Raw genomic sequence first — 13,531 nt, 5'->3', positions numbered from 1 at the left:
TTCCAACATAGGACTTGCACGAAATTTTTCAAATCTTACAAAGGTAGATCGAAAGATCATGCAAAAATTCATCACCTGTCAAAATTTCAAGTGCTAAAGTGCGTTTTTCGATTTTTGGTGAATTTTTGAAAGTCAAATTTAGGCCAAAAATGAGGTGAAAAATCAAAATTTAACCAAATTGACCAAGAAAGCTGAAATTTGGGATATACAATATTTTCGACATGCCAAATCGATTGGAAACGGTTTCAACTCGTTTTGAGCAGTTCTGGAGCCTCCAGCAGATTTTTGAAACTCGAAATTCCCACAAAATTCCATCAAATTGGAGTTGTAAAGCTGAAATTTATTCTAAAAACTAATTTCAATACCCCACGAAGTACTGCTGGTGAATTTCAAGTCGTTTTGGAGGCTCCAGCGACTTTTTTGAAAATTACTGGAGCCTCCAGCAGATTTTTGAAACTTGAAATTCTCGCAACATTAATTTATCAAATGAAGTTGGCAAGCTGAAATTTACTTCACAGACTACATGGTGGTCTCAAATGGTTTTGAAGCTTCCAGCTTCTTTTAGAAAATTTCAATTTTCCAAAAAAATGCCATACAACCTTTCAAAAAGTCGCTGGAGGCTCCAAAATGACATGAAATCCACCAGCAGTCAACTTCGTAGCGTATTGAAATTAGTTTGCAGAATGAATTTCTCCTCTCCATCTCAGTTTGATGAAATTTTGGGGAAGTTTCAAGTTTCAAAAATGTACTGAAGGCTCCAGTAATTTTCAAAAAAGTCGCTGGAGGCTCTGAAATGACTTGAACCCACCTGAAGTCGTCTTCAGAAAGTTTTAAAATTGGAGTGTAGAGTAAATTTCAGCTTTCCATCTCCAGTTAATGAAATTTTGTAAAAATTTGAAGTTTCAAAAATCTTCTGGAGGCTTTAGGAATTTTCAAAAAGGTCGCTGGAGGCTCCAAAACGACTTGAAATTTACCTGCAGTACTTCGTAGCGTATTGACATTAGTTTTTAGAACAAATTTCAGCTTTACAACTCCAATTTGATGGAATTTTGTGGGAATTTCGATTTTCAAAAATTTGCTGGAGGCTCCAGAACTGCTCAAAAAGGGTTGAAACCATTTCCAGTCAATTTGGCATATCGAAAATAGGGTATATCCCAAATTTCAGCTTTCTTGGTCAATTTGGTAAAATTTTGATTTCTTCCCTCATTTTTGGCCTAAATTGGATATTCAAAAATTCACCAAAAATCGAAAAACGCACTTTAGCACTTGAAATTTTGACAGGTGATGAATTTTTGCATGATCTTTCGATCTACCTTTGTAAGGTTTGAAAAATTTTGTGCAAGTCCTATGTTGAAACGCAAAATCTGCGATTTCGGCTGACCTGTTAATCAAAATGGCCGTCATTTTGTAAGTAAGGCCAACTTTTTTTTGGGCAAGTTTGCATTAAAATGTTCCTTAGGATGTCCCCTTTAAGAAAATAGTTGTCCCGGAGGATCGGTGGGGGGGGGCTGGTGCAATTACTCCTATTGTCATATGCCGAACTATATTGTCTAATGTCTTTTGAAAAATTTTCAACAACTCCTACTTTTTTGCTAGATTCTGAATTTCCAATAATTTACTACATATGTATTTATTTTGGCGCAATTGCAAAAAAAAAAAAAAACTTTTTTTCGGGACAATTTCCGGGAAAACTACCACAATTTTTCACCTAATTTGACAGAAAAAGTCCCAGTTAGGCAAAAAATTGTAGAATCTACCAAAAAGTAGTACTTTCCCAAAAAAAAAATGGTAGAAAAAGTCCCATATTTCGTAGAAATTGTCGACAAGAGACAGAATAGATTTTCAAAAGTCTTATTTTTTCCAATATCTTCAACGACTCCTACTTTCTGCAAAAATTGCGATTCATGAGATCCTACCTTCTTTATCGAACTTGCTCAAAAATTCCAATTTTTTGCGTAAATTGGCAAAAATCTCACTTCTTTGTCAACATTGTCTGGGAAAGTTCAGTTTTTCTGTGAAATTTGGAGGAAGTGGTCCAACTTTTTCCAACATTGGTAAAAAATTGTACTTTTTGCGAAAATTTTCACTTTTCGGTGAAACTAACCAAAAGTTTCACTTTTCCCCAAAATGGTCAAAAAAAAGTCCTATTTTTTGTAGCAATCGTCTAAAAAATTCGCATTCGGAATTCGGAAAGAAGAGTCCCATTTTTTGCCAATGTCATCGTCAAAAAGTCCTACTTTTTTCGAGGATAAATTGTTATAGCGATGCACTTTTTTTTTCAATCTTGTCCAAACAGATTCCTTTTTTTTAATGAACGCCAAAAAACCACAATTTTATAGAAATTGACAAAAAATCCCATTTTTTGACAAATTTTCAGAAAATCCAACATTTTTGGCAAAATTGCATGTGGATGAAGTTTTGCTTTTTGAAACTTTTTTTTAGTAAATTTTTGTAATTTTCCATTGTTTATCCTTTTTAGGTTTTCTTGTTTTATCTAAAAATAGAGGAATTATGCCACGAAAGAAAAACTTGTCTCGAATAAATTTAGAGCTCTTTTTCCCTCGAATTGAAATATTTGAAAAAAAATGAAATGTTGAATCAAAATTCTTGCCTTGGAATGTTTTTCTATTTACGTATTGTGCACCTCGATGCGTGTATTTTTATATTTCGTTAAATTTTTTCCAAAAATTTTCAAATTTTTCTTGTTTTTGACTTTGGCAAATCTCTTCATAAAAAATCCATACCTATTTAATTTGCTTCCTGAATTTTTTTTAAATTCTAAATTAGAGCTCCAAAATTTGGCAAGCATTTAAAAATTGAGTTTTGAAAAAAAAAACGATTCAAGGTTGAACTTTTGGAGTAAAACTGGACCGACTTGACATGGAATGACCCATTTTCCATTAGGGAAAAAAATATTTTGTGTAGGGATTTTACTTTTTTGGGCATTTTGAAGAAACGAAGAAACTTCAAAACTTGTAACTGTAGTAAATAAGCGCTGAAAAGAACTTTTGGAGCGTATTGTACATTTATTCAGAAACTTTTTTCTGTCGATTTAGTTACTATTAAATTTTATGCACTCATTTCAGGGCATGGACAGCGAACGTCGTGAAATCAAACAACTGCAATTCACCGCATGGCCGGATCACGGAGTACCGGACCATTCGGCGCCATTTTTACAATTCCTCAGACGCGTCAAGAACGTGAACCCTGTGGAAGCCGGACCGGTAATCGTACATTGCAGCGCGGGCGTTGGACGTACAGGGTGTTACATCGTTATAGACGCCATGATTGAAAGATTGAAATACGAAAAATCAGTCGACATCTACGGTCATGTTACTTGTTTGCGAGCTCAAAGAAATTATATGGTGCAAGTGAGTATTTTTTGTTCGTGTTGCGGTATTGTTTTTTATTCGAGTGTACGAATTAACTGCAACGGCGATGTACTTTTTATTCTAGACTGAAGATCAGTATATTTTTATTCACGACGCTGTTGTGGAACATGTGATCTGCGGCGTTACTGAAATACCAGCTAGAAATTTACACGCTCATATACAAAAACTGATGCAAATGCCCGAAGGCGAAACTGTGACCGGATTAGCTTTAGAGTTTAAAGTAAGTAACTCGAGCACAGGGATCTCTAAATAATGAAAATGTGTGCTTAATTTTATTTTATCATGTACCTACTTTTTTTCTTTGCGCAGAAATTATCGAACATGAAGTGCGACTCGAATCGATTTATATCAGCTAGTTTACCTTGTAATAAGCATAAAAATCGTTTAGTCCATATTTTACCAATAGAAAACACCAGAGTATGTTTAGCGCCTATTAGAGGCGTCGAAGGTTCAGATTACATAAACGCCAGCATGATCGATGGGTACAGGCAACGAGTCGCCTATATTGCCACCCAAGGTCCTCTACAAGATACCACAGATGATTTCTGGAGAATGTTGTGGGAGCATAATTCCACCATCGTTGTTATGCTGACCAAGCTTAAAGAAATGGGAAGGGTATGTATCTCGCCATAATGCTAAAAAATACTACAACTCTCTAATTACTGGATCAATGTGAATGAAAATATCGCTTCGTTATGTAGGAAAAATGCTACCAATACTGGCCATCGGAGAGATCCGTACGATACCAGTGCTTGGTTGTCGAACCAATCGCCGAATACAATATGCCATTGTATGTTTTACGTGAATTTAAAATTACCGATGCTCGTGACGGTAGTTCGCGTACTCTGAGGCAATTCCAGTTCAATGATTGGCCCGAACAAGGTATACCTAAAACCGGAGACGGTTTCATCGATTTCATCGGTCAAGTGCACAAGACCAAAGAACAATTTGGCCAAGAAGGTCCTATTACGGTGCATTGCAGGTATGTTAACGTTTCCAAATCCAAATACACTCTATCGCTTGTTTCATTTTATTGTTGAAAATTGCCAATGTGTAAAAGAGAAATTTGATACTTATACCTACTTATGTGACTTTTCAATTTTTGTTTTTTCAGTGCCGGGGTAGGTCGCACAGGAGTGTTCATTACGTTGAGTATTGTGTTGGAGAGAATGCAATACGAAGGTGTCGTTGACCTGTTCCAGACAGTTAGGATATTAAGGACGCAAAGGCCGGCTATGGTGCAGACTGAAGTAAGTGCTTTACTTATACTCCACTTATCATTATTAATAATAGGTATTATAGATTGTTTCTGCAAGGTTGTGATGATTCAAGTCTTCACAATTGATACTATGGACTGTTTCTGCAGGATGGAGTTTTATATGTACTAGGTCTTAGGTCTGTTTGAGTTTTAACCCGAAAGTGTAACTTGAAATAAGATTACCTGTAAATAGAGAATGTGACAATAGAAATAGGCTAGCACGGAATGGGAGTCACAAGTTAGCCATCCTTTGTAATTTTGGGCTTTGTACAAAACCCATACAAAGTTGAAGACTTTGCACAAAAATTATGAGCATTTCGCAATTTGGGCATTTTTTACTAGGGCTTCAAACCTAAAAATATTTTTTGAAAATTTGGGCAGCTGTTGTCCCTCATCAATTTAATTTTGGTGGGTTCAGCTGCATTCCGCTCTGAACTTCAACCTTTTCTCAAAAATAGGGTCAGCTGCTCAAGTACTGAACCCTTTGACCATTATTTACTCTCTATATGGACAGCTATTCCTATATAGGACAGTTTTGAAGCAAACCTTCCAAATGATGTTTTTTAAGAATGCAAGCAGCTGAAAGGGGAAAGCTAAAAGAAAGCTAAGCTTTATAAATTTGAAAGCCAAACTGCCAAAGTCAGCCAAAGCTTTATAATTTTTATCAGGAGCTAAAAGCAAGAAGATACTTAAGCTTTATTTTTCAGCTTACAGTTTCTGGTTCTCACACATGCGCAGATGCATTCTTTAAAAAACTCATTTGGAAGGTTTGCTTCATATGTTCACATTATTTCCCATTAGAATAGGGGGCTATATTAAAGAGTAGGTAATTATTTTTCATTTTCCCCCTCCTCTTCTCTCAATTACTTTCCATTATCAAACACACAGTTCTCACAAGAGAAGTTCTCAAAATTTTTTTTTTTAGTTTTTGAAATTTGAAGATCACTTACACTAGGTGTTATTTGGTAGAGGTCTGCATGGACCTGAGGACCTGTCCCTAAAGCCCACGGGTCGAGCCCCATATGAAACTAGTGAGGTCAGGCTCATCTGGTCTATCAAACTTTTACAGGCTCAGTACACAATGGAATCCAATGCAACAAAACGCATCTCTACACTATGAGTCGTTGCATTCATGTCTGGTTGAGCTCGGACTTGTTGGGCTCATTCTGGGCTTTCTGGCCGGCAGAGACCCCACCAAAATTATTGATTGCTAATTGATTAATTTTTTCCAATTATCACGATTATCATGATATCACAATACCAACAACTTGCAATTTTTCCATAATGATTGTTGGATTGTTGTGTTTTGGAAGTAAGCTCCACCCACAGTTTATTCCATTATTGTGATACAGTGGAATCGCAATAACTCGAAGCTGAAGGGAGACAGAGTTGACTTTGAGTTATTCGAGTTATCTCAGTTATCTGAGTTGAGTATGAGTTATGGAGGTTCCTTTTTGGTATATTTTGAGTTGGCGAAGTTTGAATTGGATGGATGTTTTTTAACAGAATGAAGAGAAAACATGTATGGCTACGTACCTATCACAAACCTACAAGATGCCCAGAAATATCGAGTACCCCTAAGAAAGTTTTCCATTGAAAATATAGGTTGGCAACATGAAATAGATGCATATGATTGGTGGAATGTTATCTCTCCAGTCCAACAACCAATCATCTGCTATTAATTATTATCATTCACTGTGACCAACCAAAGTATTTTAATAGAAAACTTTTTTAGGGGTACTCGATATTTCTGGACACCCTGTATCTGATTGGGTAGAAAAGATAAAAGTATAGAATGAGATCATACAATGCCATTGCAGATAACCAATACGTGTATTTAAAAGAGGTTTGCATCAATGAGATTCGAAGTTTCAAGTTTTTTCTACAAGAAATTTGAGTTATAGTATAGAGGCAAAACATTGACAACGTTTGACTTACAGAGGCTTTTTCTATATTTTTCAACAAATTTTACTTTGAGTTATCAACTGTATTAGAAATTAGAATAGAATTGACTTTTTAGTTTTTATTTGGTTGGAGAAAAAGAAGTGAATTTTACATCAAGTTTTATCTGGAGTTGGGAGATGGAGTTGAAGGAAAACAGACTTTGCTTTGAGTAATTAGAGTTTGAGTTATCACGATTCCACTGTATTTAACATCATCAGCATCCCTGTTGGCTAAGCCAACTGCCAAGCTTTTTACCCAAGAATCTTGGGTCAAGTCAGCTTACCCCCACCAGTGCAGACCTCTATTATTTAGTACTTGCCTAGCATGTGCTCAGTGCCACATCCCTATCAGCCCTCACAACAATTGTCGACGTTGACATTTGCATCAACCATGGTATTTTTCCAATAAGTATAATGATAGAAAAGTGATCAGTTAGCTATTTAGTAGGAATTTTCTGTCTGTAAATAAGCCAGGTTAGTAAACATTTTTGAAATTTTCTCATTATTTCTGATACCTCAACATGCAATGTTGACATGTTGATGTAAAATTTGATGCTCATAATTACATCCACAACTATGTCGACCAATTTTTCAGAATTACAATTCTGTTTTAGCGTTTAAAAGTTCAGTAAACATTTTAAAATATCATCTTGTTTGAAGAAGAGAACAAATTTTTGATGGCATTTACAAAATTATTCATTCTGTCATAGTTTGGAGTTGTCATTGATATGTTGAATTGTTGATGTGAAAGTTGATGGGTCCACAAATGCATCAACACCAACCATGACCAAATTTTCAAAGATTTCTCAAATTTTGAAAATGATGTTGATATCGTGGATGTGTTTGTCGATGTCAAATTTCACATTGATATGTTGTCAAAATGTCGACATGAAAATGCATTAGTTCAGTACTCTTAGATAAAGTATTGCACCTTCTCAATATAAGGAGTTTATGTTCAACTTCTTATTTTGTACAGGCTTTCCGTCTGTACCTCTCGGAGGTGGTTTCCGCATCGATGCTGCTTTCAGCATGAGCAATGGCCAGGTTGGCCACCTTTAAGAAGATCATTTTTGGAAAAAATTTCCATTTTTGAAATTAATTTTTCAAATTTTTTATACCTAGCAGGATATCGATGAACATGTCGATGCAAATGTTAATCCATCCACATTAGGGTGGTTCAAAGAACAATAGGAAAAACTTTTGTTTTAATTTTTTGAGCTTACCCCCTAGAAGTGTTCCATTTGGTTAGAAAACACTTCACTAAAAATTTCAGGGCAAAAAAATAATATTTAGAGGTCACGCACAAGAGTTGAAGGTTGAGAAGGTATGAGTGGGTCCTGTGGGTCAAGCGAAAACTTCCCAGGGTTGTGCGCCAGGGAATGCAGCGTTGCGTTCCCTTATTGGATCAAAGTAGTATTAAGCTGCGTCCAGACTGTCCAATATATTTGACAAATCTGAAATCTGATTTGTCAAATATTTCCATCAAATCTGTAATCTGTATTTTGATGATTCAAATGCCTGTGGCTGTCAGAGCGCCCACACGTTCAAATCTCTGAATGACAAGACTTCCAATCGTCTGCTGAGATAACGTGATAAGAGAGTGATATTGTTGCAATTTTGAGTAATTTTCTTAATTTCCCATTCAAATTGCTATTGTTTTTCATTTTTTCTGACGAATAATACACTTTAATGATGTTAGGGATCTTTCTAATGTAATTTAAACACTCCGCAGTTATGGGAATCAACTGAATCAAGAAATTCGTGAGGAAAGTTGTCTGACAAAAGTTGAATTATTTCAGTATTCATTATCAATTATTTCTTATTCAAAAAAAAAGAAGCTACGTTAGCTATTCTGGAAAACGATTTTACTCATAAAATGATATAATTCCAATCTCAAACCACACTTCAACTGATTTTCTCATCAAACGAAAATTATCAAGTGATAATGTTCTGCGCCGACGCAATTCGACCCATTTGATGGAAATATTGGATGATTTTCAGAATGGACTTGAAAATCATCAAAATGAAGTTAATTGGTTTTCAAATCACTTCAAATTTATTTGATGAGTAATCAGTGTGTCCACATGATCCAATATATTTGACAAATCAGAGATTTGTCAAATATATTGGACCGTCTGAACGCAGCTTAAAAGTTGTATCATTTCATTTTGTGTCATTTCATTCGAGCCAAAAAAGTGAAAAACTAAAAAATTGAGAAAAAAGGACATGTTCTGATTGATTTGAGGATACCTTCTCTCTACTTTCTCCATTCTTAATAAAATCAAATCAAATTCCAGAAGTTTTCATTTTTTATTAAAAAATACAGAGAAAAAGAACTCTGGATGGATGAGCTTTCTCAAAATTTGGCCAAATTAATACAAAAAACTTGCTGTAAAAAGCCAAAAATTGAAGAAATGGAAAAACGTTCAAAATGATGTATTTTGTAATTTGTTATAACGTTGCGTTTTGTGTAACTTTTTCTAATTCTCATTGAAAATTAAAAATTGGAATAATAAAATAAAACAACAAAAAATGAAAAAACAACAAAAAAGCATTGAAAATGAAAAATTGAAAAAATGAACAAAAAATAACAAAGAATGGCCATAAAATAATGAAAAATGAAAAAACTATAAAAAAGAAAAAAAAAACATTAAAAATAAAAAATTGGAAAAATTGAAAAATTAAAAAAATAATAAATTCTCATTGAAAATTAAATATTGGAATAATAAAGTAAAACAACAAAAAATGAAAAAACAAAAAAAAACATGCAAAAAAGAATTGAAAATGAACAAAATAACAAAAAATACCATTAAAGTACCTAATGAAAAATGAAAAAAACTAGAAAAAAACCATTGAAAATAAAAAATTAAAAAAATAACAAAAAAAACAAAAAATGAACAAGCAAACAATTGATAAATTGATAAAAAAATAATAAAAAATGTAAAAAAATGGGGAAAATATAAAACAAAAAAAACAAATCAAAAAATTAGAAACAAATGAAAAATTTTTCAAAATTAATTTTAAAAATGGAAAAAAATGAAAAAATTGTTCAAAAAATTAGAAAAAATGAATCAATGAAAAGACTTTGATCACTTAACCCGGACGAAACCAAAGTGATAGCCTTTGCCTGAGTGTTGGAGGATGAGAACAGAAGTCAATGGGGTTGTAGATGTCTGTCTGTGTGTCTGTGTGTGCTTCTCTCTAATACAAGGTACTCGTAGTAGTCTCATGTCTGTGCTGACGTGTGCAGGAATCAAGGGAAGTTATTGTTATGTGTCTCTCTCGGCTCCTTTTATTCCTTTGGGAGTGGGACAGGGCTGCTGCACTGAGCAGAAAATTTGTGAAAGTAGGCGCAGTTGTGTTCTGGATTTGACAAGTTAATATTGTACAATGTGAAGGCATCTTCAATTAGATTAAATATCCAGATTAATAAAATAGGTATACCTACATGTTATCAAAGGAATTTAATCTGCCACTTTTTAACGAATAATTTTTATTTTTTAGGAACAATACCAGTTCTGTTACCAATCAGCTTTGGAGTATCTGGGTTCATTCGATCACTACACCAACTGAGACGAACTTTCCGGCGCGTTTCGAGACTTCGTGAACGCGCCGCCCATTGAGCTTGCGCTCTGAAATACGCGTATGTTTTGTACTTAATTATTACGACCTGTGTAAATTTTTGTTGAATTTTTTCATCGGTAAAATGAAAAATGCATTTTTATTCTAAGTTGAACTAGCTTTTGCGCGCTTTCATATCATTTACCTACGTATCGACTTTCGTCTCGTGTACTGATCCAGTAAATAATCAAGGGGATTTACTCGAGAGAAACGACTATATTTTTTTTTGTACCTATGTTAAAAATGTAATGTACTTTTACAACGAATTTAATCCAACGAACAATACTATCGCGTTAATTGTAATTAATTTTATAAATCAGTGACAAACTTTCTTTATCGTTTTCTAGTCCTGTGCGTAATATTTTTTATACCCTACCATCTTTTATTTCTTGTTTTAAATTTACTTACCTACAATCATCGATCGTTCTATTATGATTTCCTAGTGAATTGAGTTATGCATTTTGTATTTGGTAGACGTTGACGATATACCAGCGTGTATGAGTCTTATATTTTTTTCTCGATCGAATTTTTTTTCTTTGCCATTGCCATTGTTATATTTGTATGTATTATTCGTGTGTAATTTGTATTTTGTACTTACGTGCTATTATTGTTGATTATTTTAATTTGTGTACTTGTATTTAGGAAAATGATAATTTTTAAAAAATGATGTACGCAGTCGTCGCTATATGAAGAAGCTTTTATACGGTTGCGTATACTATTGTGATAATTGATCAAGTTTTATCACGACAGCGACAAAGAAGGAAAAAAAATTAGCGAATGATGTTTACTTTTTTTTTTCAGCTGTGATACTCCATTTATACTTATTATACTTTACGTACTACGCTGTTTCTGAAAAAATGTTTCGGTTTATCGGTTTTTATTTCCGCGATATTTACAAATTTTTGAAATTTCTCATCTTGCCGAGCAAGATAGTTTTCCCTTTTTATCGATTTTCTTACATATCGAGTATCGAATGTTGATAGCTTTACATTCCAAATCACTTTCAAATATCATATTACAAGTATTGTATAGCATTTTTTATGTTTTATTTTAAAAAGCATTTACGTAAGATTTCACACTCTGCCCAGTTTTTTTTTTCAAATTTTTACTCAACGCTTTGTATTTTTGTATTTTTATTTCGTTAGGTTAATTATTTTTCGTTTGATTATTTCGTCCAAAGTTAGAATACGAGTTTTTAGTGATTTTATTTTTCGAATGTTTTTCATTTTGAATTTTTGAAACCGCGCTGTCCCGATGATTTTAATTTACTATGTATAAACATATCTTCTATCAAAGTGTACTGCTCCTCGCTGTGTATTCGAAATGTTCCTGACAAGTTTTTATTTTATTCGTTTGTGACCAATCACGTATTATTTAGGCCGGGTGTTTTTCGTTTTCAATATTGCAATTTATAACTACATAGTGATAGAGACGAGGAAGTATCGCTTAAGCTGTGTATAAATCATGGTGCCATATGTAATTACCGTTGTATTTGTAATTGTAATAAACCGTAAGCTAATTCCTTTTTTGAATATTTCTGGTTAACAGTGTTATTTACTCGCTCCGCCAGATGTATTTTGACATTTTATGAATGTGTACAGAATGTTAATATACTGTATGTGTTTTTTTTTTCATTTGTTTGTCAAAAAAAAAAAAAGTAAATGAATAAAATGTTTTACGTAATACACACTCGTAATCTCATCATTACACCTCTGTCGCTAGATGCAAAATGTACGTCATTATGAGCGACCTAATGCCGGGTCAAACACGTACATAATAGCCGTATTATGTACGTGGTGTTATGTGGCAACACCGCGAAACTCCTCATTACGTACGCGTTTCGTTTGGACATAATTTAACAAATTTAACCGGTGAAGTTTGGTCACTCATAGACGCACATTTTTTGCATCTAAACAACAGAAGTGTAAAATGGTGAGGTTACGAGTGTTTATTATGTAAAGCACCTTACATTACGCGATTAATAAAGTGTGTGATTATGAACTCGAGCAAAGTTACAGCGCTCGTCTTCGACTCGCGCAGTAACTTTGCACTCATTCATAATCACCCACATTATTAATCTAGTAATGTAATGTACTATTAGATAATTGTTGAAGTTTTGCGTTAATTTTTCCCTTGTATTCGACTATCTATTATGCGTAATATGTTATGATAGTTATTATCATTATAACATGAATTTTATCATTTTGTAGACTGATTTAATTGTGTAAGAAGAATAAAGTTTTTGAAGTATTTAATCTTGAACTTACTGTTGTTTTTACTTGTTGAATTTTTTCAGCGTTTGTTAATTGAAAAATAAACGACGAAATTGAAATCCACCGCATCTAAAACGTAGGTACGCATATTACGGTCAAATGTCAAATTCTTCGTAGTAGTACATTTTTTTTTATAAAAGTCGAACTTTAACAGGTAAAAAGTCCGATACCTACCTTTGGAGTAAAATGGATTACTCGAAATCAGCGATGCCTAACTAGTGACAATCGATTAATCGACACAGCGTCGGTGGAGTTTCAAACACGGCGAATTCGTTTCTGGTGCTGGATCTTCCAAAAAGCTCAGAGTTTCTTCGAGACTGAAGCTTTTTTCCCAAAAGTTGGACTTTCAAGTAGAAAAAAGCCCGATTGACTGAAATAAACGTGATCGACGTGATCAGCGACGTTCAATTAGTGATAATCGACTATTCGTACAAGCTACTTGGCTTTCATTCGGCTAAAAAGCTCAATTTTGAAAAGCTATAAATTTTCCAATTTTTGTCATTTTAGAGTATAAAAGATGCAAAATTAGACCAATTTCATTAGGAGAATATGGGATATTAGGAGGTTCGATACTCCTAATACTTGAACTTTCGAATCAATTTTGCGAGCTTTAGAGAGCTTTTTAGGCTATACGAAGTGCACGTTTAAAGGGGTTTTTGGGTACGGCGAATTCGTTTCCGGTGTTGGTTCTTGCAAAAAGCTCAAAGTTCTCCGCCAAATGAAGCTTTTTTTCATAAAAATTGAACTTTCAATTAGAAAAAAGCTCGATCGCCTAAAACTGACGATCTTGACGTGATCAGCGATGCCGAATTACTGATGATCGACTAATCGTATACCCTAATTGACGTTCATTCGGCTGAAAAGCTCAATTTTGAAAAAGTACAAATTTTCCTATTTTGATCATGTTCGAGTATGAAAGATGCTAAATGAGACCAATTTCATTAGGAGAATATAGAGTATTGGGAGGTTCGATGCTCCTAATACTTGAACTTTTTAATCAATTTTGCGAGCTTTAGAGAGCTTTTTAGGCTGTACGAACAGGAC

General features: G+C 33.9%; 1 protein-coding gene across 11 annotated transcripts in view; it reads left to right on the top strand.

Annotated features, from left to right (window-relative positions):
- Lar (tyrosine-protein phosphatase Lar) overlaps positions 1-12,476 on the top strand; it is a 389,327-nt gene extending 376,851 nt beyond the window's left edge. For 10 of the 11 annotated variants that reach the window (XM_065357492.1, XM_065357498.1, XM_065357501.1 and 7 more), the window contains 6 exons: positions 3,087-3,371; positions 3,457-3,612; positions 3,702-4,007; positions 4,094-4,374; positions 4,507-4,642; positions 10,098-12,476. In XM_065357492.1, coding sequence (XP_065213564.1) covers positions 3,087-3,371; positions 3,457-3,612; positions 3,702-4,007; positions 4,094-4,374; positions 4,507-4,642; positions 10,098-10,166 — 1,233 coding nt within the window. In that variant the 3' untranslated portion in view covers positions 10,167-12,476. The remainder of the gene's footprint in view (positions 1-3,086; positions 3,372-3,456; positions 3,613-3,701; positions 4,008-4,093; positions 4,375-4,506; positions 4,643-10,097) is intronic. The other variant, XR_010557786.1, reaches the window with a different exon arrangement.
- Positions 12,477-13,531: the final 1,055 nt, after the last annotated feature.

This window comes from Planococcus citri, chromosome 3 (assembly GCF_950023065.1).
Source record: "Planococcus citri chromosome 3, ihPlaCitr1.1, whole genome shotgun sequence".
NCBI classification, from domain to species: Eukaryota; Metazoa; Arthropoda; class Insecta; order Hemiptera; family Pseudococcidae; genus Planococcus; species Planococcus citri.
Note: the sequence above shows the minus strand (reverse complement) of the source record. Positions and strands in the feature narration are given on the sequence as shown.